The 25,077-nt window shown below is 40.3% G+C and overlaps 1 protein-coding gene across 1 annotated transcript in view; it reads left to right on the top strand.

Annotated features, from left to right (window-relative positions):
• CACNA2D3 (calcium voltage-gated channel auxiliary subunit alpha2delta 3) overlaps window positions 1-25,077 on the top strand; it is a 636,447-nt gene that overhangs the window by 429,376 nt on the left and 181,994 nt on the right. The window contains exons 18-25 of the mRNA XM_069967934.1: window positions 12,883-12,954; window positions 14,198-14,259; window positions 16,111-16,178; window positions 17,587-17,632; window positions 17,710-17,807; window positions 18,298-18,391; window positions 19,336-19,431; window positions 22,919-23,040. Coding sequence (XP_069824035.1) covers window positions 12,883-12,954; window positions 14,198-14,259; window positions 16,111-16,178; window positions 17,587-17,632; window positions 17,710-17,807; window positions 18,298-18,391; window positions 19,336-19,431; window positions 22,919-23,040 — 658 coding nt within the window. The remainder of the gene's footprint in view (window positions 1-12,882; window positions 12,955-14,197; window positions 14,260-16,110; window positions 16,179-17,586; window positions 17,633-17,709; window positions 17,808-18,297; window positions 18,392-19,335; window positions 19,432-22,918; window positions 23,041-25,077) is intronic.

The raw sequence follows: 25,077 nt of genomic DNA, 5'->3' as shown, positions 1-25,077 counted from the left end.
ATGAAAAATTTGAAAATTTTGCATTTTATGAACTTCTGAAATTCTCTGCTTCTAAAAAGGGAAGTCACAGCACATAAATTAGTTACTAAATCACATTACCAATATGTCCTCTTTATTCTGGCATAATTTGGGAAACATGTTTTACTTTTTTAGGGTGTTACGGGGCTTAGAAATTTATTAGCAAATTATCACATTTTGTGAAAATTTCCAAAACTGATTTTTTTTAGGGACCAGTTCTTTTTTTAAATGGATTTAGAAGGCTTATATACTGGAAACCCCCATAAGTGACCCCATTTTGGAAACTAGACACCTTAAAGAATTAATCTAGGGGTATAATGAGCATTTTAACCCTACAGGGGCTGGAGGAAATTATTCACAATTAGGCCGTAAAAAAATCGAAAATTTAAATTTTCAAATAATATATACGTTTAGATTAAAGTTTCTCATTTTCAAAAGGAACATGAGAAAAAAAGCATGCCAAAATTTGTAACGCAGGTTCTCCTGAATACAACGGTACCCCATATGTGGGCGTAAACCACTGTATGGGCACACAGCCGGGCTCAGAAGGGAAGGAGCGCCAATTTGCTTTTTTAATGCAGATTTTGCTGAAGAAGTTTCTGAGCGCCAGGTGCATTTGCAGAGCCCCTGTAGTGTCCGCAGAATAGAATCCCCCCAAAAGTCACCCCATTTTCGAAAGTACACCCCTCAAAGGATTCATCTTTGGGTAGGATGAGCATTTTGACCCCACAGGCATTAGAGGAAAGTATTCAAAATTAGACAGTAAAAATGAAAAACACAAATTTTTCCAATAATATGTTCGTTTAGTTTGAAATTTCTCAATTTCACGAGGAACAAGAGAAAAAAAGTACCACAAAATTTGTAAAGAAGGTTCTCCTGAATACAACGGTACCCCATATGTGGGCATAAATCACTGTATGGGCACACAGCGGGGCTCAGAAGAAAAGGAGCGCCAATTAGCTTTTTCAATGCAGATTTTGCTGAAGAAGTTTCTGAGCGCCAGGTCCGTTTGCAGAGCCCCTGTAGTGTTCGCAGAAGAGAACCCCCCAAAAGTCACCCCATTTTGGAAAGTACACCCCTCAAAGAATTCATCTTGGGGTGTGGTGACCATTTTGACCCCACAGGTATTAGAGGAAAGTATTTAAAATAAGACCGTAAAATTGAAAAACTAGAATTTTTCCAATAATATGTTCGTTTAGTTTGAAATTTCTCAATTTCACTAGGAACAGGGGAGAAGCTGCATGCCCAAATCTGTAACGCAGGTTCTCCTGAGTAGAACTGTACCCCATATGTGGGCATAAACCACTGTATGGGCACCCAGCCGGGCTCAGAAGGGAAGGAGCGCCAATTAGCATTTTCAGTGCAGATTTTTCCGAAGAAGTTTCTGAGCGCCAGGTGCGTTTGCAGCGCCCCTGTAGTGCCAGCAGAATCGAACTCCCCCAAAGGTCACCCCATTTAGGAAAGTACACCCCTGAAAGAATTCATCTTGGGGTGCATTGAGCGGTTTGACCCCACAGGTATTAGAGGAAAGTATTCAAAATTAGACAGTAAAAATGAAAAACACAAATTTTTCCAATAATATGTTCGTTTAGTTTGAAATTTCTCAATTTCACGAGGAACAAGAGAAAAAAAGTACCGCAAAATTTGTAAAGAAGGTTCTCCTGAATACAACGGTACCCCATATGTGGGCATAAACCACAGTATGGGCACACAGCAGGGCTCAGAAGGAAGGGAGCGCCAATTTGCTGGAGCAAAACCGCAGCTAGAAATAGTTATTAGAATAGCGCAGTTACTAAAATACAATAAAAAATGAGATTACAGGTAATGTGGGGTGGTCACGGGCAACCTGGGGTGGTCACGGGCAACCTGGGGTGGTCACGGGCAACCTGGTGTGGTCACGGGCAAGCTGGGGTGGTCACGGGCAACCTGGTGTGGTCACGGGCAAGCTGGGGTGGTCACGGGCAACCTGGTGTGGTTATGGGCAACCTGGTGTGGTTATGGGCAACCTGCGGTGGTTGCGGGCAACGTGGGGTGGTTACGGGCAACGTGGGGTGGTAACGGGCAACGTGGGGTGGTAACGGGCAACGTGGGGTGGTTACGGATAAACTGAAGTGCTTATAGGTAATCTGGGATGGGTACCTGTAATTTGGGGTCCTTACAGGCAATCTGGCGTGGTTACGGGAAATCTGGAGAGGGTCACTGGCAATTCGGGGTGGTTACGGTCAACATATGGTGGTTACAGGCAACGTGCGGTGGTTATAGGCAACGTGCGGTGGTTAGGGGCAACGTGCGGTGGTTATGGGCAACGTGCGGTGGTTAGGGGCGACGTGCGGTGGTTAGGGACGACGTGCGGTGGTTAGAGGCGACGTGCAGTGGTTAGAGGCGACGTGCGGTGGTTAGAGGCGACGTGCGGTGGTTAGGGGCGACGTGCGGTGGTTAGAGGCGACGTGCGGTGGTTAGGGGCGAGGTGCGGTGGTTAGGGGTGAGGTGCGGTGGTTAGGGACGACGTGCGGTGGTTAGGGACGACGTGCGGTGGTTAGGGGCGACGTGCGGTGGTTAGAGGCGACGTGCGGTGGTTAGGGACGACGTGCGGTGGTTAGAGGCGACGTGCGGTGGTTAGGGACGACGTGCGGTGGTTAGGGGCGACGTGCGGTGGTTAGAGGCGACGTGCGGTGGTTAGGGGCGACGTGCGGTGGTTAGGGACGACGTGCGGTGGTTAGGGGCGACGTGCGGTGGTTAGGGGCGACGTGCGGTGGTTATGGGCAACGTGCGCTGATTACGTGCAATCTGGCGTGATTACGGGCAACCTGGGGCGGATATGGGCAACCTGCGGTGGTGACGGGTAATCTGGGGGGGTTAGGGGTAATTAGCAATTATTACTATAATAAAAAGTGTGTGTTTTATTTTTTTGTATGTTTGTCACTTTTTGTACTTTATACATTCATTTTCACTGTATTACTATGATTACTGTGATATTTTCTATCACAGTAATCATAGTTCAGTGACAGAGACCAAATTGGTCTCTGTCACTTTAAATTTTCAGAGCTTGGCTGGTTGTGAAGCGCATGCGCACTTCATAACCAGCCAGGAGACCGAAGAGGAAGGAGCTCCAGGAGCAGGTAACGTATATGGGGAAGGGGGGGTGACTGGGGGACGGGGGTGACAGGGGGGGTGGGGGGCGACTTGGGGGGTGACACACTGACACTTTTTATCCCCTGTCACCAATGATTTATGGTGACAGGGGATAAAAAGTGTTTTTTTGCACTGGGAACAGGCGATCAGCGGTATATAGTATATACCGCTGATCGCCTGCTCCGGGACCACACGGGGGGGTCCCCGATCACTGCCCCATGCTCTCCGCTACCTCCGGTGGCGGAGAGCATGGGGCTTTGATCATTTATTCATTTCCATCCCTGCGAACAAACATCGTTTGTTCGCAGGGATGGGGGCGGCCATCTTGGATGTGATGGCCGCCCGGGGAGGGGAGGGTTAGTGATCGGGGCACTAGGGGGGCTGATCTGGGGTCTGAGTTATACATTTTCATCTCCCCCAACCGTGGATTCACGGTGGGGGGAGATGAAAGCGATCGGCGGCGCCCGTAATACCCATTACCGGCGGATCGCCGCTATAACGGTAATAGCGGCGATCCGCCGGTTTCGGGGGACGAGGGGGGGGGGGGCCGGGGGACACATCAGATGTGGCGGCGGGAGGAGGCAACGTTCTGCAGCCTCCTCCCGCCGCCCGATCGGTGGGGGAACTCAAATCTCCCCCATAGACGCTGCGGTCACATTGACCGCGGCGTTTATGGGGTTAACTGCCCGCGGGGAGCGCGGCTCCCCTCCGGGCAGATGCAGCGGGAGGATGCTGTGTGACACAGCCTCCTCCCGCTGCCTGATCACCGTCAGGGACAGCGGGGGGAGGCAGGGAAAGCATGACGTTTGGGGAACGTCATGTTGCGGGAACTACTTGTTTTACATGACGTTCCCCAAACGTCATTTTGCGGCAAGGGGTTAATGGCAAATATTTGCTGTTATTTTAAAACAACGGCTATTGAAATAATGGCAGTTATTTACTGTTATATTGCAGCCATCCACTCAATTTCAACATTGTGTGGACAGATCCTTTCTGTGTTTTTAATCCACTCCTGGTTTTGGTTGCAATATGAGGACCACAATACTGACTGAAATATACGTAGTGTGAACCCAGCCTTAAAGTGTAACTGTCATTTAAATATTTTGGCAGAAATCATATAGCCCTCTATATGGGGCATGGGGTGCCAAAGAGGAAGGTATGTCTCTTACGTCCCTCCTCGGCGCCATTCCTGTGCTGTTAGCAGTGTAATCCTCGGTCTGGAGCACCGTTAGGAGCACTGCTCCGCCCCCAGAGCACGAGCTTTCCCACTCCTTGTAGTGACAATCAATGAAGCAAGCGGGGCAGTGCTCCTAATGATGCTCCGGACTGAGGATTACACTGCTAACAGCACGGAAACAACGTAGAGGAGGAAGGTAAGAGACATTCCTTCTTCCTCTGTGCCTCATGTGCAATAGGGGACTATCAGCAGATTAGATTTGTCAAACCTTCTGATAGTTCTCCTTTAATGGGACAGTAAAAGTGCAGATATTAATTTCATATGCATTGAAGGTTTAGGGATTTAAAATATTGGAGTTAAGCATTAATCATGTATACAATGCATAAAAAAATTCTTCAAACTCGTTCCCTTTTTTAATTTTACATAGTGGCAATATGCTAAAATGAAAAACAAAAAAAGTTTTCCATAATTAATCTGCACTCGATACTCCATAATGTGTGAAAACAGAATGTTAGAAATATTTGCTAATTTATTAAAATAGAAACAAATAAAATATAGCAATGACATAAGTATTCAGGCCCTCTACTCAGTAGTTAGGTGCGGTAGTAGAAGGTTAAGCTTTGGCCCAATCTGAGGTTGAGGTTTCACACTCGTGAAAGACCTTTCTCCTCCAGTTACTTAGTTTGGTGGTGCAGCCAGTTCTAGGGAGAGTCCTTGTTGTTCCGAACTTCTTCCATAAACAATTATGGAGGCTCTTGGAAGGTTTGAATGTAGAAGAAATTGTCGTTCCCATCTCCGGATTTATGCCTCCAAAAAAATCTTATTTGTAAGCTGTACAGGCAGTTTTTTCCTCCTCATGGCTTGGTTTTTGCTCTTATATGCATTGTCAGCCTTATATATATACAGGGATGTGTCTTCCTAAACCATGTCCAATTATTTTGACGCCAATGAAGCTTCAGAAGCGTCTCAAAGATGTTTAAGGGAAATAGGAGAAGCCAGAGCTAAGTTTCAAGTGTCATAACCAAGGATCTGAAAACTTATATTATCCACAAGGCAAATTCACCAGGAGTATTCAGCACTCACGAGCAGATAAATAGTATCTATCTATATTTCTTCTATGATGAAAAGATCAGACAGCAGTTAAAATTACGTGCACATGATGTGTTAAGCATATGGACACCTTATTCATAGCAATAACTTATGTCCATCTAAAATTTAGTTTTTCCTTTGTAAGGCTATGTTCACACTACGTATGAGACCGGCCGTTCTGTGACTCCGGCCAGGTCACGGAACGGCCGGTCTCAGCCCGGATCATCACGGCCGGATGATCTTTCCTCCGTGGAGCTCTGATGCGGGCGCATCAGCGCCCGTCCGCATCAGAGCTTCCCATAGCACAGAGTGAAGCAAGCGGCCGGAGCCGCTTGAACTGACAGGTCCTTCTGTGGGCGGAATTAATTGAATTCCACAAATAATGGACCTGTCAGTTGTTTGCAGCGCCGTATGGGAACCGGCCGGAGCATATACGATGTGTGTACGCTTCGGCCGGGATCCCATAGCAAATAATGCTATGTTCCACCCCGCAAATCTACGGCTGTAGTTCTGCGGTGAGAACTACGGCCGTAGATTTATGTAGTGTGAACATAGCCTTAAAGTATAAAATTCTATGGTCACAATCTCATGATGGGGTATTGATACACATTGAAGGAGGGAAACTTGATATCTTTTTCTAATTTTAACCCAAGGGCACATGATTGTATGCATTGTATGTACAACACAAAATTTGAAGCATGAACACTGTGCAGGAGCAATATATTGGCCCCTTTGCTTTTCAGAATGTCATAATAGAGCTACCCGCCCCCCTCAGGTATTTTTAACAGTCCACCAATAGTTGTAAAACACTTTCATTAGCTCAGTCCAATAAACATTAAGAAGGTGTCATGGACCCCTTTCTACTGGGCGCCTATGTCGCTGCACAGTTTGCACATACAGTATGTCTGGTCCGCCCTCCATTATGGGTAAAATAATATATATCTGCTAGAGAACTGTATATAAAATTAGTGATTTGTCAATTTGGGCCCAGAAGAGGTCTTTTTAGGTAGGAATGCACAGTATTGTTCAATATGAACACCCGGGGGGTATCGTCTTTTGGCAATGGGGACATGTTTTAAAGTGGTTTGGAAATACTTAAGAAATGCTCGTCATTGTGCATAATTGAATGCATTAAACATGCCACTGGTACTAGATCACTTTAGCTGTAGATGAGTCTCCTTCTTTAATCTTTCTGTTTTGTCATGGCTAAAATTCCTATTTAATCCTTTGCAAATGTTCATTTGGAGAAACATTTGAGGATAGGATAAGTGGCACCGATCTGGGTTCACCCGCAGGTCTCAGCATGAGATAATTTACATCATGAGTCATAAAAGAAGAGGAGCATTCTTATGTTATGCAAACCTTGCCCAGATAGAGAAGATAAAGAGATTAGTATTATTCATGAATCAGATCACGTACAATACAATACAAATTTAAGGGTGACATCTATACCCTTAAATCACATGATAGTGGCGTACTGTAAATCCATATTTCCCTCAATTTCATATGATTGAAAATAATGGTGTCAGGCATATGTGGAGGTCACAGATCAAAGGCTGAAGCAAGGTATGGGAGGAGTAAGTGGTCACCTAGGGTGTCATTACAGGGAAGGATCACAGCGAGCTTAAAAAAAAAAAAAGAAATAGCATATGAAGATGCTTATTCATAGCATTGTTCTGTTCAGAAAAAATAAATCCTAATATTTTTAAGCCTAGGCTAGCATTTTCTGCATGTTACTTTAAGGGGTGAGTCTCATCAGTCTGCAGGGCTTTGAAGTGTGCTCCGCTCCATGACACTCCTCCTCAAGTGTGGGGAAAAGATGGATCCCATCCTGGGAAACTTCTCCCAGTTTCCCAGGACTGGATCCATCTTTTTTTATTCACCTGGGGAAGAGTGGCATGGAGCGGAGCACACTTCAAAGCCCCAAAGCCCGAGGAGCGGAATACAGATAGAAATTAAGCACTTTGCTTCGTTCCTACTGTAAATTCATTCATCCCTACTTACTGTATGCTTAAGCTTTTGTCTGTAGTTTGGGACATAGTCATCTAATCAAAGAAGTTATACAGCCAAAGGCTATGTTCACAAACCATTTCTTTTGTCCATTGTTGGTTTCTCAAAATGATGGGCGCTATTTGGGCGCCCGTCATTACAATGACGGCTGTTGGTACATTATTCTACAGTAGTTCAGGTTATTGAATTTAGTAGTAAAAATTGTGAAAGGACTGTGGGAAAAAAATGTGTAAATAAAAAATAACATCCGTCGTTTGCAAAATAACATCCACGATTAATTGTCATGAATATCAATTTGACATCCACGCAAAAACTTCCATTATTCAATACACTTTGTGCATTGGGCGGCTGTTGTTCCAGTGTTTTCCGTCGAATTCCATTGACTTTAGGGACGTTATTCTTAAAATAAAAAAGTAGACACATTTTCTCTATCACTTTTTTTTTTACACAATGTGAAAATAGCCAAATAGTATAGCATTATATAAAAACATTTACTCACCTGTCCATGATCTAAGACAGAGGGTCTGGTAAGTGCCCATAAATCCTGCAGCCAATGAGCTGCTTCGGAGGTTACATGCTATTCTACTAGTATCATGGTCCCTGTCACTGGGCGGTGATGCCAGTAAAATGATGTATGACTGCAGAGGCTGCTGACCGGCTGAAGCAATTAAATGTCAGCTGCTAATAAACAGAGACAGCACCCACCTAAAATACTGACGGATAGGGATCAGAGACATATTCAAATGTTTTTGTTATTTTATGACATTTGGGCTTATAACTCCTTTACGGTTCGAGTGTACGGGAATCATATAGGTGAGGGTAAGAACCTGTTCTGTCTCCTATCACTCCATGGTCTCTGGGGAGGGGGTTGCACTCTATGTTTTCCTTAAAACTATATTAGGGTATGTTCAAACTGAGAAATATAGCTCCCCACTGTTTAATCCCGCCTGCCTCAGTGTCTCTATGGGAGGGCGCTAATCATCCCATAGAGATACTGTGTGACACTGAGGCAGGCGGAATTCCACCTGAACATACCCTTAGTCTGTCATATACAGTATAATATACAATTGACACAGATTTTTCATTGTAAGAAAACTTACACATACTCTGATTTATTGTCAAAAGATATGATTCTGGAAGGAAGTATGTATCTCTAATATGGCTGCCCTTAGATTTTTTCTTTTAATAATAATAAAACATTAAAACATCAAACACACTATTTCTCTCTATTAATACAACTAAACTTCTATACATGAGACATTTCCTGTAAACTCTGTACAAGCAGTTACTGCGGTGGACTTAGGCTTTGTGTTATTTATATGGAAACAGTACACTTTTGGTTACCAAATACTAATATTACAATTTCTCTTTAAATTTTTATATGAAACTAACCATATGTAGCCAAGAATGATTTTCTATTTAATATGTGAAACACTAGCAAAGCAGAACAATCAGTCTGTTTCACGCTTCCCAGGATCATTCAGAGCCCCAAGGACCAGAGGCTCCTCTTTATGATCCAGATGTGCATAGAACGCTACCATGTACTTCTCAGTGTGATTATTCAAGACCCTTGGTTAGGTATAGCCCTGGAAAGTCATAGAACTAAGTTTTCATGCCAAAAATCCCACCAAAAATTACTAAAAGTTTTTAAACTGAACCAAAGTATATAGGGATGCATGGTTGGACTGATTGTCCTTCGTCATGGTCTTCAGTTTAATATAATGGGTCACAGCCAGGATTTTGTTCACTTATTTCCACCCTAACACCAACCGCACTGGAGGTTTACACTGAAAACTCTAAAATAGGGCACATAAATTGGTTATATTTTGCTGAGAACTCAGGTTTATCTACCAGTGAGAAAAGTCCACAAAGGACTTCTGTATTTGTTTGGCTCTGCCCGAAACCCTGCTCTGCTACTCTCACGTTCAGCCCTTTACTACCTTCTCCTTTGTACTTGAAAATTGCATTACACAATGTGTCTTTAATTGACGATTTCAAAAAGCTTCTCATGCTGTTTTAATGACGGTGCTGGCGTCCATAATTAAGCACTGGCACATAAAATATTATGAAACTGAAAAATTATAGGTGTGAGGTGAGCGCACAGACTCATAATAGGGCAGCGAAGAAATGCTAATAAATGGCCATTGATCTCATTTGTGAATGGGAGAAACATTTATGGTAAAGGTTAATTCAGCAGAGTGCAGACGCAGCGTAAATGGCGGTTGCGACTTAGAATTTTCGGCTGCAGGGTCCCTTTTTATAGACCCTTTGGAGCCATGTTGTGTTTGAATACAGAGTTTGAATAGACTATTGTGTACAAAATTATATCACTGTTTGGGTCGTGTCCAGTTTAAGAGAAAAGAGTGTTTTTTTTTCTTTTCTCTTCAAGTATATATCAGAAGTATTGTATACACCATTTATACTGAAGGTGGCTCTTGATGTTATTTAACATTACAATGTCTATATGTTTGATCCTTCCATTTAAAGGGAAAATAGGCCTTTAGTCTCAATTATATTTGTTTCTTTAGCTGTCAAAGTCATGATAATACAGTAGCTGGAATGCTAAAATGGCAGCCGTTCTTCTTGGACGGCGATTAGAAAATAAATGGTTATACAACCGTTTTCCTTTAAATGATAGTCACCAAATAAAAACAGCTGTCATTTTGATGGTGTGTGATCATAGCTTCATTCTGACTTTCCTAATATTCCTAGTAACCCTCATTCACCCGATAATCAGCCTGTGAAAAAGGTTAAGTGATCAATCATATCTTGTAAATGCACTGCAACTAAATGCCAATCACACTTATTGGCGTTCATTTGCACCCACACATGGCCACATATCAGCTTCAGGCTATGTGCATATAGTTTTTATTGGGCTGTTTTTTATCCTTTTTATTAAAGAAAGGTCTGGCGAAAATTTTTATTGTGTATATATATGTATATACAATGTATATATTTTATTAAGTATTGTATTGCCCCCCAAAAGTTATACAAATCACCAATATACACTTATTCCTGGAAATGCACATAAAGTGCTTTTTCCCTTCACTTACTACTGCATCAAGGCTTCACTTCCTGGATAAAATGGTGATGTCACGACCCGACTCCCAGAGCTGTGCGGGCTGTGGCTGCTGGAGAGGATGATGGCAGGGGGACACTGAGGGACACAGGGCACTGGAGGGACACTGAGCACCCCTCTGCCATCATCCTCTCCAGCAGCCACAGCCCGCACAGCTCTGGGAGTTGGGTCGTGACATCACCATTTTATCCACCTTTTATCGGCAACTATCAGGCCTTTTGGGGCAAAAACTATGGTCCAGATCTATATACACTGGTGTAAACTGCTCACAGCAACCAATCACAGCTCAGCTTTCAGTTCTTATAAAAAGAAAGCTGAGATTTAATTGGTTGCTGTGGGTAGTTTAGACCAGTTTATATTTTACATCCATTGATAAATCTGAGTCTATTTGCAAAGCAGATTTTTGGGATGTTTACATCACAACTAATGTCCCAAAATAAGTGTAAGATGCTTTTCACAATTTAAAGAGCTTAAAAGAAGTCCCTTATACTTCATTTTGCCTCCATAATAATTTTGAACAAAACACGTTATGGACCGGCAAAAAGAAATTACTTTTTTTTATATGTAATATAAACATTTTTGGGCAATTTCAAAATGGGCAAACAGAAAAAGGTTATGTTCACACAACGTTTTTTCAGCTTCGTTTAAAATGACATCTGTCATTTTGAGTCTGAAATAACGGATGTTATTTAGCAGCCTAACCTCCCCTTAGTGCACTGACGGGTGTTTGTGCATTATACTAGTATGGAATTACTAATTGTACTTTGGATGCGGCTTAATTGAAAAGTCCATTGAATTTAATAGTAAAAACAGAGACAGAACGGTGACTAAAGGAAAACTGTGTGTGAACTACAAATAAAAAACGTCTGCTGTTTGCAAAAGACATCTAAAAATAATCATCATGTTCATTATTTTGACGCCCGCGGCAAAATTGTCCATTATTCAATACGCTATGTGCTTTGGACGTCTGTCTTCCTATTGACTTCAATGTATTGCAGTCAGTTAAATCTTGGCAAAAACGGACATTTTTTAAAATATGAAAATCGCCTTTTTAATTTTGTTGATGTTGTGTGAACATAGCCAAACTTTGTTGCAAAAAAAAAAAAAAAATGAATTTATATATATATATATATATATATATATATATATATATATATAAAATTATGTCAATTTACCAGTTCATTATAATAAAGTGGAAAAAACATAATTACATGCACTTACATGCATTTTTTTTTTGTTCTTATCTTTATTTTCCAAATATAACATCATACAAATCATGCAAAGGTCAAAAATGAACAATGCAGTTAAGACAAAGCCAAACATCATATGTGAATTACATCCACTCTATGTGAACCATAGACACCATAGAACCCCCACCTCATAACCCCTCCAACCCCTAACCGAGAGAGGGAAAGAAAAAAATATTATTTATTATTTCATTTATTTATTATTATATATATTTATTTATATTGCCTCCTTATTTCCTCATCCCAAGCTCCCCATATACGTAGGTATCTGCCATTAGCCCATTGACCTGCATGATTATTTAACTTTTCCACATTTTGTGTCCGCTTAACCTGCACTTTAATATAATAACGTGCACTTAATATAATAAATATATGAATATGATGCCTAAATACTTAGTCCTAAAGTACACAAGTATGGTATTCCTATAACTGTTACAACTGATACAATAATATATAGCATCCTTTGGTCTACTAGAATTGCCCCCCCCCCACATTTCCCCCCAAAAAATGTAAATGGATGTGATCACTAATGTAAATGTATGAACAAAAAGTCACTTACATAAAGCTGAGAAAAAAAATTTGACTAACAAATGTCAAAGATTCAAAATTTAAGAAGAAACGTCTTTCAGATCAGAATTGACCTGGTCGTCAAAATATTTCCTATTCTGTCAGGATTCATACTTGTTTCTAACCTTTCTAAATCTTTCTTGTATGTTCATTTGCAGCAAGTAAAATGGTCCTACTATTCACAGCATTAACTGAGTCTATCCATTACAGCCATCGGTGATATCACTGGCACATATGAATGCACAATATTTAAAAATTTTTCCATATGACCTAATAGTATGCAAATCCACAGCACCTGATCTATGGAGATTACAGGCAATGAGGTGATGGGGTGCCACAGCTCCGCTACTTGGGTGTCCCCAATAAAGGTTATTGAGTCTCTTGTTTCCTTTCCAAATCGTCATTGTACTCTACTGAGTTGAAATTGATTTACTTACTGGCAGCAGGAATGTATGGTTTGAATTTGCACATTTTTGTTACATAATCATCCCGGCTCATATTCCTTTACACAGTTTATTAAGTCAGATGTAATCATGTATTTTTTTTTTTTTTATTATTTCTAGCTGAGAAATGCGATGGTAAATAGAAAAACAGGAAAATTTTCCATGGAAGTAAAGAAGACCGTGGACAAAGGGGTAATGTTTCCATACTCATTTCAGGGGCTTACGTATACCAATGGGTCTAAACACAATAAGCCGTGAATATATAAAGGTTGTCTTTTATTCTAACTTTTGCACTTGGCCAACAGTTTTTATTTGTGGACTTGGCATAAAATGGTGCAGTCTTGGGCATGCTGTACAAACCATGAATTACATTTTCTAGGATAAAGAACCAGCTGTCTAATGACATGTCTGAGTGGTCATGAATCGTAAAAAGTTTTTGTAAAGCATAAAATGTTGCACACAGCAGCAGAAATTGTATTGTAGGTCAAGATATTTCCTCTAGTATATGCCATACGACTACACAGAAACCTCGACCATCCAAAATTGCAGTGAAAATGTATCTTCTAGTGTGGAGGTCTAAAGAAAAGGACCATCCTAGCCAAGAAGTTTAAGAGAAATCTGGTCTAAGGCGGTGGTCTTCTCAAACATGTGGTCTTCTAAAGAGGTTTTATTCTATACCAGTCAAGTATTTTTCCCTAATAACTGTTGGTAGTTAAAAGTTGACCCTTGAGGCAACATTTATGTGACAGCTTTGTAGGTTCCTGCTGACTAGAGATGAGCATGAGTCGGAACTCTCAGCATTTAAATACTGGTGGCTGAAGAAGTTGTATGCAGCCCTAGGAAGTTCTGGAAAACATGGATACATGCATCAACAGCCATGATTAATAGAAAAGATATATTGCATAAAAGTCAGAGGGAAAACTGACATGTTAGTTTTGTGTGGCCGTTATTCATTGATGGAAAGAGCTGGCCACAGTTTCCATTGTGTGCTATGGTGAATTGGGACGCGGGCGCACCCAAATGCCAACAGAAATTAATTCAACAGAAATTAAGTTCATCCATCCGGTACTGCAGTACCGACCGAGCTGAAATTCACTGACACCGACCTTTCTGTGACACGGCCGGGTCACAGAACGTCCGGTGTCATACAGCCTAGGGCTGTACGCAAGTGTCCAAGTCTGTATACAAGTTTGCCAGTCACCAGTATTCAATGTAAGCATGCTCATGTTGCGCTTATCTCTACTTCTGACGATTCTATACCTATGTTTTGAATTACTTAAGATTTGACCAAATATGAGGACTATTTATAAAACTACATTTAGCAGTTGGAAATAAAATTTGAAGGACAAATATCTATTACTTATTGTACACCTCTATTGAAGTTTACATATATGTGGCAGTAACACTTCTTTGTTTTTGTTCCTTTGCTTTAAAGAAACGAGTCTTGGTGATGACGAATGACTACTACTACACAGACATTAAGGGGACTCCATTTAGGTATATACCTGAAACATATGTTTATATTGTTATAGTGTTTAAAGGGATGATATATCCACTCTTTAAAAAAAAGTTTACATTTAAAAGTGGGTCAGATGCCATAAAATAAGAACCTTTACCAACCTTTCCAATCATGTGGGGATCCAGTGCTAAGTGGGCACCTTGGTCTCTGTTTACCGGCAGTTTAGGTGCCAGCCAATCAGTGGCCCCAGCAGTCACATGTTGTACTGCGGGCATCATGACTGCTATTGCTGAGCGGTGATGCTAGAAGCATGACACGTGGCTGCTTAGACCACTGATTAGTTGCAGAGGACTAGTGTTTATTACAAAAAAAATTAGGTGCACCCACCAAAACTTCAATGCTGAGTTGTGACGGGATTAGAGAGATGGGTAAATGTTTTTATGTAACTTTGTGACATTTGTTTTGCCTCTATTATTTTTTTTAGAGTGGAGTGGATAATCTCTTTAATTTGTTAGATTAAATAACCGATCTTACGTAAATTAAGTTTAATAACCCTTCTAATAAAATCTGTGTTTTTACTCATCAAAATGTTTACAATCTCTCTATACTAAAATGAGATCACTTTGGTTATATCCTGAAAATTAGTACAGACCTTCCAGACCACCGTGATTTTAGCACCTCATGGCAGACATCTATCAGTAATAAGGGCTGCAAATAATGTTCATAATTAGTGATGAGCGAATAGTGAAATATTCAATATTCGTACGCATATCTTCCGGATATTCGATCGAATATTCGATCCCAATAAAGTCTATAGGAACAAGTATTCGATTATTGAAAAACATCTATTCGACCACTTGGAGGTAAAAACCGGAAGCAGGAGGATTTGAATGCTTGTCAAATATTTATTGAATATTCTGCGAACTATTCAATAATATTTGATAGAGTACCTTACTATTCGATCGAATATCTATTCGATCGAACAGTATGTGCTCATCACTATTCATAATCATTATTTACAGCCATCATTACCAATTGGTGTTTTTCATTTGGAGCTAAAATGACGGCCATTTGGAAAATAGTCAACAAAAGAGACTGTAAATTTTCAGTGTCAGTACCATCAGACGAGCTTTTTGAGGGCTCTGACTCTCTCCGCTTTTTAATAATAATTCAGCTTAGATGAACAGTCAGAGAATAGACCAAGCAACATCAACACTAAATGGCATCAAGCAGCCTGCTGTGGTAATACATCCAAACTGCAGAAGCTAAATTATGCACAAATTGTAATAAAACTACAAAATTTTAAGCCTATAATACATGTAATTCAATAAAAAAATATTAAAATTTAGTAAAATCCTTCGAGCTGTAATTACATAAAACCATATAGCCCAAAATCTCTCTCTAAAGGAGTATTCTGGTGTTTTTTTTTTTTTTTTATGTATATGTTGCTGGGTCTAAGAAAAAAAAAAGCTACAATTACCTACCCCTAGCTTTCTACTGGTCCCCCACAGATCTCGTTCATTTCCGTCTGGTTCCTAAATTTCCTGTCTTATTCTTCTTGCTTCCAAAATGAAAGCTCAACCAGTCACTGCCCAAGATAGGGCACCACTGTGGCCAGTGATTGGCTGAGCAGGCACCAAGCTCTCATATCTGAAGCAATCAGAAAAGGTGAGTGGCATGGGATTGGATGAAACTGAACAAGAGTTGTTGGGACCAGCAGGGGATTGGGGAATAGGTAGGTATTTTTTTTTTCTTCTAACTTGTCATGATCTTGTCAGCATATTTATTTTTTTCAAAACTCTGCAGTACAAGAACTTCAGAATTGATAAAATGCATGGAACAAAACATATTTTAATGTCCTTTGCCCAGGTTGACTCTTTCTCTTTCAGCTTAGGAGTTGTTCTTTCAAGAGGACATGGAAAATATTTCTTTAGAGGAAATGTCACTGTAGAAGAAGGTAAGTGACACTACTATATATTCAAATGTGTTGATAGGGATATGACCAGATTTGCATGATGGGGTATGGGGGGGGCTATATGCAGGAATTGAGGAGAAAAAAAAAGAAAAGAGGCATTTCATGGGGCTGTATCTACTGTAAGCAGAAGACCCATATACCACGAGCCTCAATGACGGGACTGGGCTGGTGTTGTATGTACTGTACAAAATACTAATAATAAGTAAGAAGTAAAAAGATTCTGAATAGAGATGAGCGAACCTTGAGCATGCTCGAGTCGATCCGAACTTTCGGCATTTGATTAGCGGTGGCTGCTGAAGCCCTAAGGCTATGTGGAAAACATGGATATAGTTATTGGCTGTATCCGTGTTTTCCAGACAACCTTAGAGCTTTATCCAAGTTCAGCAGCCCTAGCTAATCAAATACCGAATGTTCGGGTTCGGATCGACTCGAACCCGAACCCGGTTCGCTCATCTCTAGTTCTGAACGTTCAACATTGTATTGGTCCTCATTAGAGATGAGCGAATGCTCGAGTCGATCCGAACCCGAACTTTCGGCATTTGATTAGTGGTGGCTGCTGAACGTGGATAAAGCCCTAAGGCTATGTGGAAAACATGGATATAGTCATTGGCTGTATCCATGTTTTCCAGACAACCTTAGAGCTTTATCCAAGCAGCCCCAGCTAATCAAATGCCGATCGTTCAGGTTCGGATCGACTCAAACCCGAACCCGGTTCGCTCATCTCTAGTCCTCGTTATCACGGTGGAACAGTATATGTCGCGCTTTGTAGGGCTGAGAAATTTTATAGAGAGAAGTCATTTAAACATTTAAAACTTTCACCTTGAGTACAAAGGGCACCTTTTAGTGTTGTATATTGGCAGTAGAAAATGCATCTTCACCTTTTGCACCTTACACACACACTTACCTTGTGTGGTTGTGCAAATGCATAGGCACAACTCTATAGTAAACTTAGTATGTGCGGACTCAACGCAGCTCAAAATGGCCTGGGAGAATCTGTAGTGTCAAACAATGAAGGAGTTTTGTCAGTTTGGACAGACTGGTAGGAGTAACGCCTTAAATTTGAGCACAGATGAGGAGTCAGTTAGTTCAGATCCTAGGCTTAACTGACTCCTCATCTGCGCTCAAATTTAGGTTGTTACCCCTACCAGTCTGTCCAAACTGACAAAACTCCTTCAATGGTTGAAACTGTGACCTTGTGATCCCTCAATTCAGCCTGGGCGTTCACTTCCTTACTAATTTTTCCAGAGTCTCAGGAGAAGCTTCCCCTCCTATATTCTTTATACAGAACCTCATTTTGTTTTCTGGACAAATTTGATGCCTCTATAATAACAGTAAATTTAATAGGATAAACATTACTGATTCTTTTTAAATCTATTTGCTGTGTGTTCAGGTTTACATGATTTAGAACATCCTGATGTCTCCTTGGCTGATGAGTGGTAAGTCTAGCAGTCGGGATAAAGCCAATTGAAAGAAATTTAATACGTATAAAATATTGATGGCTTCTTGTTTGTAGGACATACTGCAATACTGACCTGCACCCAGAACATCGCCACCTCACTCAGCTAAAAGCTATAAAGAAATACCTCACAGGAAAAGAGCCATTATTGCAATGTAAGTGCTGAGCAAATGGGAAATTATTACTATAATTTTTTGTTCACGCTTTTATTTTTATTTTTTGTTCATGCTTTTATATATTTTTTGTTTTTGTTCACGCTTTTATTTTTATTTTTTGTACATGCTTTCCCCCCCATTGCAATGAGATTTTAGACTGATAACTCATGGTTTCTATGCCTATGGAACAAATTGCTTACTTGTGCCCGTATGTAGAGATGAGCAAACTTTGAGTATGTTCGCATTCGTCCGAACCCATTTGATGGTATCCATGTTTTTCAAGCAGCCTCACGGCTGCATCCGATTTCTTCGACCGCTGTTAATCAAATGGCCAGAGTTCAGATTTGGACAAACCCAAACATACTCGAAGTTTGCTTATCTCTATCAGTATGACATCTGGGTGCAAACAAGCAATGAGTAGATCAGAAGTACCCTGTTCCTCTATCTATCAGTAGTTTCTAGTTACTCACTATGGGTCTTTATGGTGCAGGTGACAAGGAGCTTATACAAGAGGTTCTGTTTGATGCTGTGGTCAGTGCCCCACTGGAAGCTTACTGGACCAGCCTTGCACTAAACAAATCAGAGTGAGTACATGTTCATATGTGCATTTTTTTTTCCTGGGCCCCTATAGGACTCCTTATTAGACATGAACAAATCACTCGGAAATTCGTTTCGCGAAGTTCATGAATATTCGCACAAATTCACAAATATTAGCAAATCGCATACAAACAAATCTCACACATAACAATAGTTGTTAGTTAAGATCGTTTTAACGTTCAGTAATGAGATAATTTACTCCAATTGATCCCAGCAAAAGAATGAACCATGTGGAACTGAACTGAAAGATTAGTGAATGAATGCGGAATTACAGCAAACGAATGTTGAATTACAGCGAATGAATGTTGAATTTCAGAGAATGATTAGCGAACGATTAACAAAGCGAATCAGGCGAATTTGCAAATCTCAACTATGCAAATATAACGCCTGATTCGCTGCGAATCTAAATTCGTCAGATTTGCTTCACTCATCTTTACTCCTTATATCAGCTTAGTAAACCCATTACCTCCACAAGACCAATAAATAATATAAATATTAGACAAACAATCCAGAAAGAAATAATGTAGGGCGTCACTCACCGATGCAGTTTACAATCCGGCTACCCGACTGTTCTCTTCCCCACATTGAGTTGTTGTACCTGAATAAAGCTGGATTGTAAACTGCATCGGTGAGTGCCGTCCTACATTATTATTTTTTTTTTGATTGTTTGCTACATGTGTCACTTCTGGCACTGAGCACCACAAAGCAGCTGGCGGATACAGCCACCCAGGACCGGAGAGTGGGGAGCCTGGCTATGTGCTTTTCTTTTCCCTTCTTGGTTTGAATATAAATATTAGTCTTGGGCCAGAAGACAATGATATTTGGTTTAATAATCCAACCTACATATCAAATCAAAATTTAGTCTCAATAATTGGAGCAATGGGAATATAAACAATTTTTTTTGTCTTCCTTTTCTTCCCAAATTTTCCAGAAATTCAGATAAAGATGTAGAAATTGCTTTTCTTGGAACACGGACAGGACTGACCCGTGTTAATCTTTTTGTGGGACCAGAACAGCTCACTTACAAGTAAGTAATAAAGAATGGTTGTATCATGATTGATAGACAAATATTGCTATTGCTATGAATGAATAATGTTTAACCCTTCATATAAAACCCAATTATCAATATACTATTAGGCTATGTTCCCACAGCATATCTTTTCTCAAATGTACGGCCATTGTTGCAATCGGCAGCAAGGGCCGTACTTAGCACGAAAAGACACGCTGTTTTATCTTTTATGGGATTTCGGCTGGAGCGTATACACATTATATACACTCCGGACGGGATCCATAGCGGCGCTGCAAAGAAATGACATGTCAATTTTTTGCGGCCTCTATTCAGTGAATAGCGGCCGCAGAAAACCATGTCAGTGCACAATACTGAGCAAGCGGCTGCGGCTGCACGCTCGGTAGTATGCAGTGGGGAGTTCTGATGTGGGCACACACGGATGCGCCCGCATCAGTACTCTGCGACAGGAAAGATCTTCTGGCCGACACTGCAGTACCGGCCGGGATGATCTTTTCAGAGACCGGACGTTCCGGCTGGTCTCTTAGGATGTCTGCACATGGCCTTAGGGGATTACAAAAAGGTCCTCTACACAGGGTGGCTACAATGGGTGCTCTCCCTGCATTTACATGGTAGCCTATCGATTTTAGTGGGCAAGGTGTAATGCTTCATGGGGTATTCTGGGAAAAATTTACTTCTCCCCTATCCACAGGATAGGAAAAAAGTAGGAGATTGTAAGGGGGGGGTCTAACCGCTGGCGATTTCCGTATCGGACCCCGCTGTTCTATCTGTTATGAATAGAGCAACGGGTCAGCACACAACCCGCGGTTCTGTTCATTCCTATGAAAAGATGGAAAAAGCCGAGTACAGTACTCTTCAGGTGTACTCGGCTCTTTCCGTCTCTCCATAGGAATGAACAGAGCAGTGGGTCGCATGCCGAGCAGGGGCTTTATTCATAACAGAGCTGGCGGGTGCTGATACGGAGATCGCCGGGGGGGTTCAGGAGTCGGACCTCCCGCGATCTCCTACTTTTTCCTTATCCTGTGGATACCCCTTTAACTTCTCCTGTGGTGGCACTGCAGGGAAATCAAACACTTACTGTTCGATTATTTTCAAGAAAGGTGAACAGTCCCTTTAAACATTTCATAACAAGAAAGTGCTAGATAACAAAGTAACACATGTAATTACCAGACTATCCTCAAGTGGAGCTATTACAGCTGGGAAAGTCTAAAAATACAGCACGGATGCTGTACATCCTGTATTGTATGATACTTTAGCTTTCAAATGCTCTATACCCCAGTTGTGGAATTCTGTCCAGCTAATTTGTTTAATGCCAACTTTCTTTGTTTGTGTTTTTACGTTCTGGAGTTTAGACTGAGATGTTGCTTATTTTCCTTGACCTTGAGCTCAGCACACAGCAGTTTTGTGTTAGGTTGTTTGTAGAATTCACTTAGCCGCTTTGAGTGCAGGACTCTGTGGTATATTGCTTTGGCTTATCTAACCATCTGCTGCAAGTCACCGGGCCACATTCCTACAGATGTAGAGACATGATTTATATGCCTCCAACACAACAAATGGGAAGAAGACTCATGCACTTGGGTAATGGGAACCTGACAAAAATGAGCAAGTACATTGTGGATATAAAAAGTGAGGAAAATAAGTATCGTAGGTATTACAGAAAATCACATTGTTTGATATTTAAATAATTATTTTGCAATCATGCATGGAGCCCCAGAACGAGGAAGATTGACAATCATCTTGTGTTTCTTCTATTTTCTAATAATTGCGCCAACAGTTGTTGCTTTCTCACCAAGCTTTTTACCTATTGTCCTGTAGCCCATCCCAGCCTTGTGTAGGTCTACAATTTTTCCTACCCTGGTGTTTTTAGATAGCTCTTTGGTCTTAGCTATGATAGAGAGGTTGAAGTGTGATTCATTGTGTGTTCGGACAGTTTTTTAAACAGGTAACAAGTTTAAATAGGTGCAAATAATACAGGTAATGCATACAGAGTTGGAGGGCTTCTTAAAGTAAAACTAACATGTCTGTGAGAGCCAGAATTCTTGCTTGTTGGTCATTGATCAAATACTTATTTTACGCTTTAAAATACAAATTAATTATTATACAGTTTGATTTTTCTGATTTTTTTTTTAATAGATTCTGTTTCTTACAGTTGAAGTGTATCTACGATAAAAAAAATAACAGATCTCTCTGTTCTCTTACAATGGAAAAAAACCCTCCCCCCCCCCCCACACACACACACTCTGTGTATGTGTATATAATGTATATATATTTTTCCTATATTCATTGTGGCCCAATGCTAACTCAGCTGTGGCCATAGAAATAGTGCAGAATGAACCCCTATTTCATGAATGGGAAACTCTTCTTCTCTTATCAGTAAATCCCACACATTTATGTGACCAATTCTGTTACTGTAGTAAGAAACTTTGATAACGCTGCAAGTCAATGTTAAAAGCATAGTGGTCACTTATGAATTGCATTATTTGTATGACATATTATACACAGAGTAGTAGCTGGGTTTTCTTTTACCCAGGTAGTGATTCCATTTGTTGCCTTAACTCCTATGTACGTCTATGGTTGTACAGATAAATAATTCTGTAGTCATTTATTTTCCATGGAATTGATAGCCATAGCTGTATCCATGTTTTCCAGAGGGTCCTTGGGCTGTATCCACCCTCCTTGTGAAGCCGTCAGCCTGTGGGATTCAAATACAGATCAGTTTTGCTTCGTACAAAGCAAAGCTAAGCTGATTCGCTCATCTTTAGCTATGACCCTTCTTAAGAATTATTAATACCTGAGGGGGTTAAATTAATTGAATATTGCTTATTATATTTTTAGTATGAGAACTATATTTGTGCTGGAGCTATGTTGTAACTAGAGCATCTGCTCTTCTATTCCGAGCCTTCGTCTGGAGTAAATATATATAAGAATAGAAAACATTTAATTGGATCTATTAGTTTGGCCAGATAGAATTACTAGATGACTGCTTAGTCTTAGATATTGCTGCAAGGTCAGAATTACAGGCCCCTTAAAGATGTGACTAATCTGGTAAAGTTTGGGGGTAAAGCCTCATACTGTATGTACAACAAATGCTACGTGTGGAGCACAGGGTCTGTGACCTGACTTTGTATTCCATTGTGCTGATATTATTTACCTAATAAGAAAATGGAATAATAATAATAATAATAATAATAATAATAATAATAATAATAATATTAACAACAATAACAATAATATTTATTTGTATAGCGCCAACGGATTCCACAGCGTGTGTTGCGCAGAATGTGTTGTCTTCTAAAAGCAATGTTGTGAACAATGTGGTTGCCATCTACTTGGCATTTGCCATTTGAATGTTCTATTTTACTATATATATATATATATATATATATATATATATATATATATATATATTTATTTTTTTTATTTTATTTTTTTTATGGAAGTCTAGTCTCAAAGAGTAAAATGAATCTTATTTTTTTTCTGTTTCAAGAGATTTTCTCACATCCGAGGATAGAGAAAGCATATACAATGCTGACCACTTCCCCTTATGGTATCGCCGAGCTGCTGAGCAAATTCCCGGAAGCTTTGTGTATTCTATCCCTTTCAGTACAGGTTAGTAACTTCTACTGCTAGAGGTTGATACAGTATGTACTGTATATACCATATACTTGTTTTACTTTTAGATTTCAGATTCATCAGATTTATGATAGACAGTATTTTTGATTTATTGATATACTGTATAATCAAAGTGAGTCAAAATTGTCTGTTGAAGTGTCTATAAACAATAGGCGTATAAACCTAATCTTTTTGTCACATTAGTGGCACCACACAGAGACTTCCTGCAGAAGCAGTCAAATCTCCTAGGTCAACCATTAATTGACTTTTGGTGTTGAGCAGACCTGTCAAACAGTTCCGGTTCAGCAACATTCTCTGAAACCAAACACTATGCATTTGACTCTATACGGCCGCAGAAGTTGGATCCAGCCCTAGGGCTGCCAGGAAAACATTGATATAATCTATAGTCTCGCTATGGCTGCATCAGACTTCTGCAGCCGCTGGGAATCAAATGCAGAGCGTTCGGATACGGAGAACATTGCCAAACCTGAACAGTTGTACAGGTCCGCTCAACACTATTGACTTTCATACCCAGTAGCGTGTGAGAGACGTTCCCAAGAAGTTTATGATTTTGCAGTTGAATGAGATGCTTTATTAAATTACAGTATGACTTTTCAGAGCTTTTTTTTTTTTTTTACCGGGAACGAGAGTCATAATCTCTACAGAAGTTCCCACCTCATAGAGCTGCACCAAACGGGATTGTGGCTCACAGCCTACACACAAGTGTACCAAAAAGTGGACCATTTCAAGCAACACAACATGTGGGTACATACAAATACAATAAAATAAATAAGTAGAACATAAAAAATACCATAAGGCAAGAATAAGTCTTTCTCCTGTTTCTTAGGAAGCTGCAGGTGTATCCCAACTGTTGTTTAATCCGCACTTCAGATACTACACACGTTCTTTATTTTAAAACAGGAGAGTGTTTTACGTCAATCAAGAAATTACCAGTAGACATAAATCTTGCCTTTACTCTTCAAAAAGAGGTTCTGCAGCAGCAGACATATGCAAGATAATAACTATCAAACACTCTGCTATAAATAATTTGATATCAATCACCCATTAGTTCCCAGGCCTGTGTATTTTTATATTTATCATGCTCATTTTGCATTTAGCATCTGTGTCTGGACAGCATGGTGGCTTAGGTGTTAGCAGAATGAAGAGCAATATCTCCATGGAATTTGTATGTTATCCTCATGTTTGTGTGGGATTTCTTAAGTTTCCTCCCACACGTCAAATATATTGAATGATTAGTAGTTGGCTTCCAATGAAATTGGCTCCAGTATGTCTGAGATGCTGAAATTAGAATGTGATCCCGGCTGGGGAAAGGGAGTAGAATGGGAAGAAGAATTCTAGACTATGGTCTTGGTCTTTAAGTGGAATTAATTAATTTTGATCATAAATATTCTATGGTCTCTCACTCATCAAAAACTGCACCCAGCACATGATACATAGTACCGACCACACACAATTCCCAATTGAAGTCTGTGAAGCTAACTTGACGAAATCCAACACAGCCATCCCAAGGTTGCATTTTCAACTTGATTGCACATAACAAGAACATCATCTTGTTTATTTCAATTGCTTTCAGATGTAACATGTTTTTCTTCGAAAAGATTTATTGAAACTTGTACAAGACTGTCTCTCTGCTTTTTTGGGTTAGAGAAGGTAATAAAAAATCAGAATTTCAGATCTTCCACATTTGTTAAGTCCATTTATGAATGTTTTCCAAAAGCAATCCCAACCAGAGAGAATTCCACGGCAGACAACTTAGTAACTTCTCTGCCATATTTCCTCAGGGTGTCAACTTCACATTTGTTTTATTGTCTAATTGACTCATTCTGCTTAGGAACACTTTGAAAATCCCACGCAACATGGGATCATCATTACAGGCAGATGTATTAATCTATCTATTGTTGTCTGACTGATGGGCTCCAGCCTAGTAAACCACAACTCCAGAACCCTTTATTATTAGGAGGATACAGATATTGCTGGGTTTGTCCTCATTTTAATATTGTACCACAGATTTTT

The sequence above is a fragment of the Dendropsophus ebraccatus genome, chromosome 4, assembly GCF_027789765.1.
Source record: "Dendropsophus ebraccatus isolate aDenEbr1 chromosome 4, aDenEbr1.pat, whole genome shotgun sequence".
NCBI classification, from domain to species: domain Eukaryota; kingdom Metazoa; phylum Chordata; class Amphibia; order Anura; family Hylidae; genus Dendropsophus; species Dendropsophus ebraccatus.
This window is presented reverse-complemented; position numbering and strand designations above follow the sequence as displayed.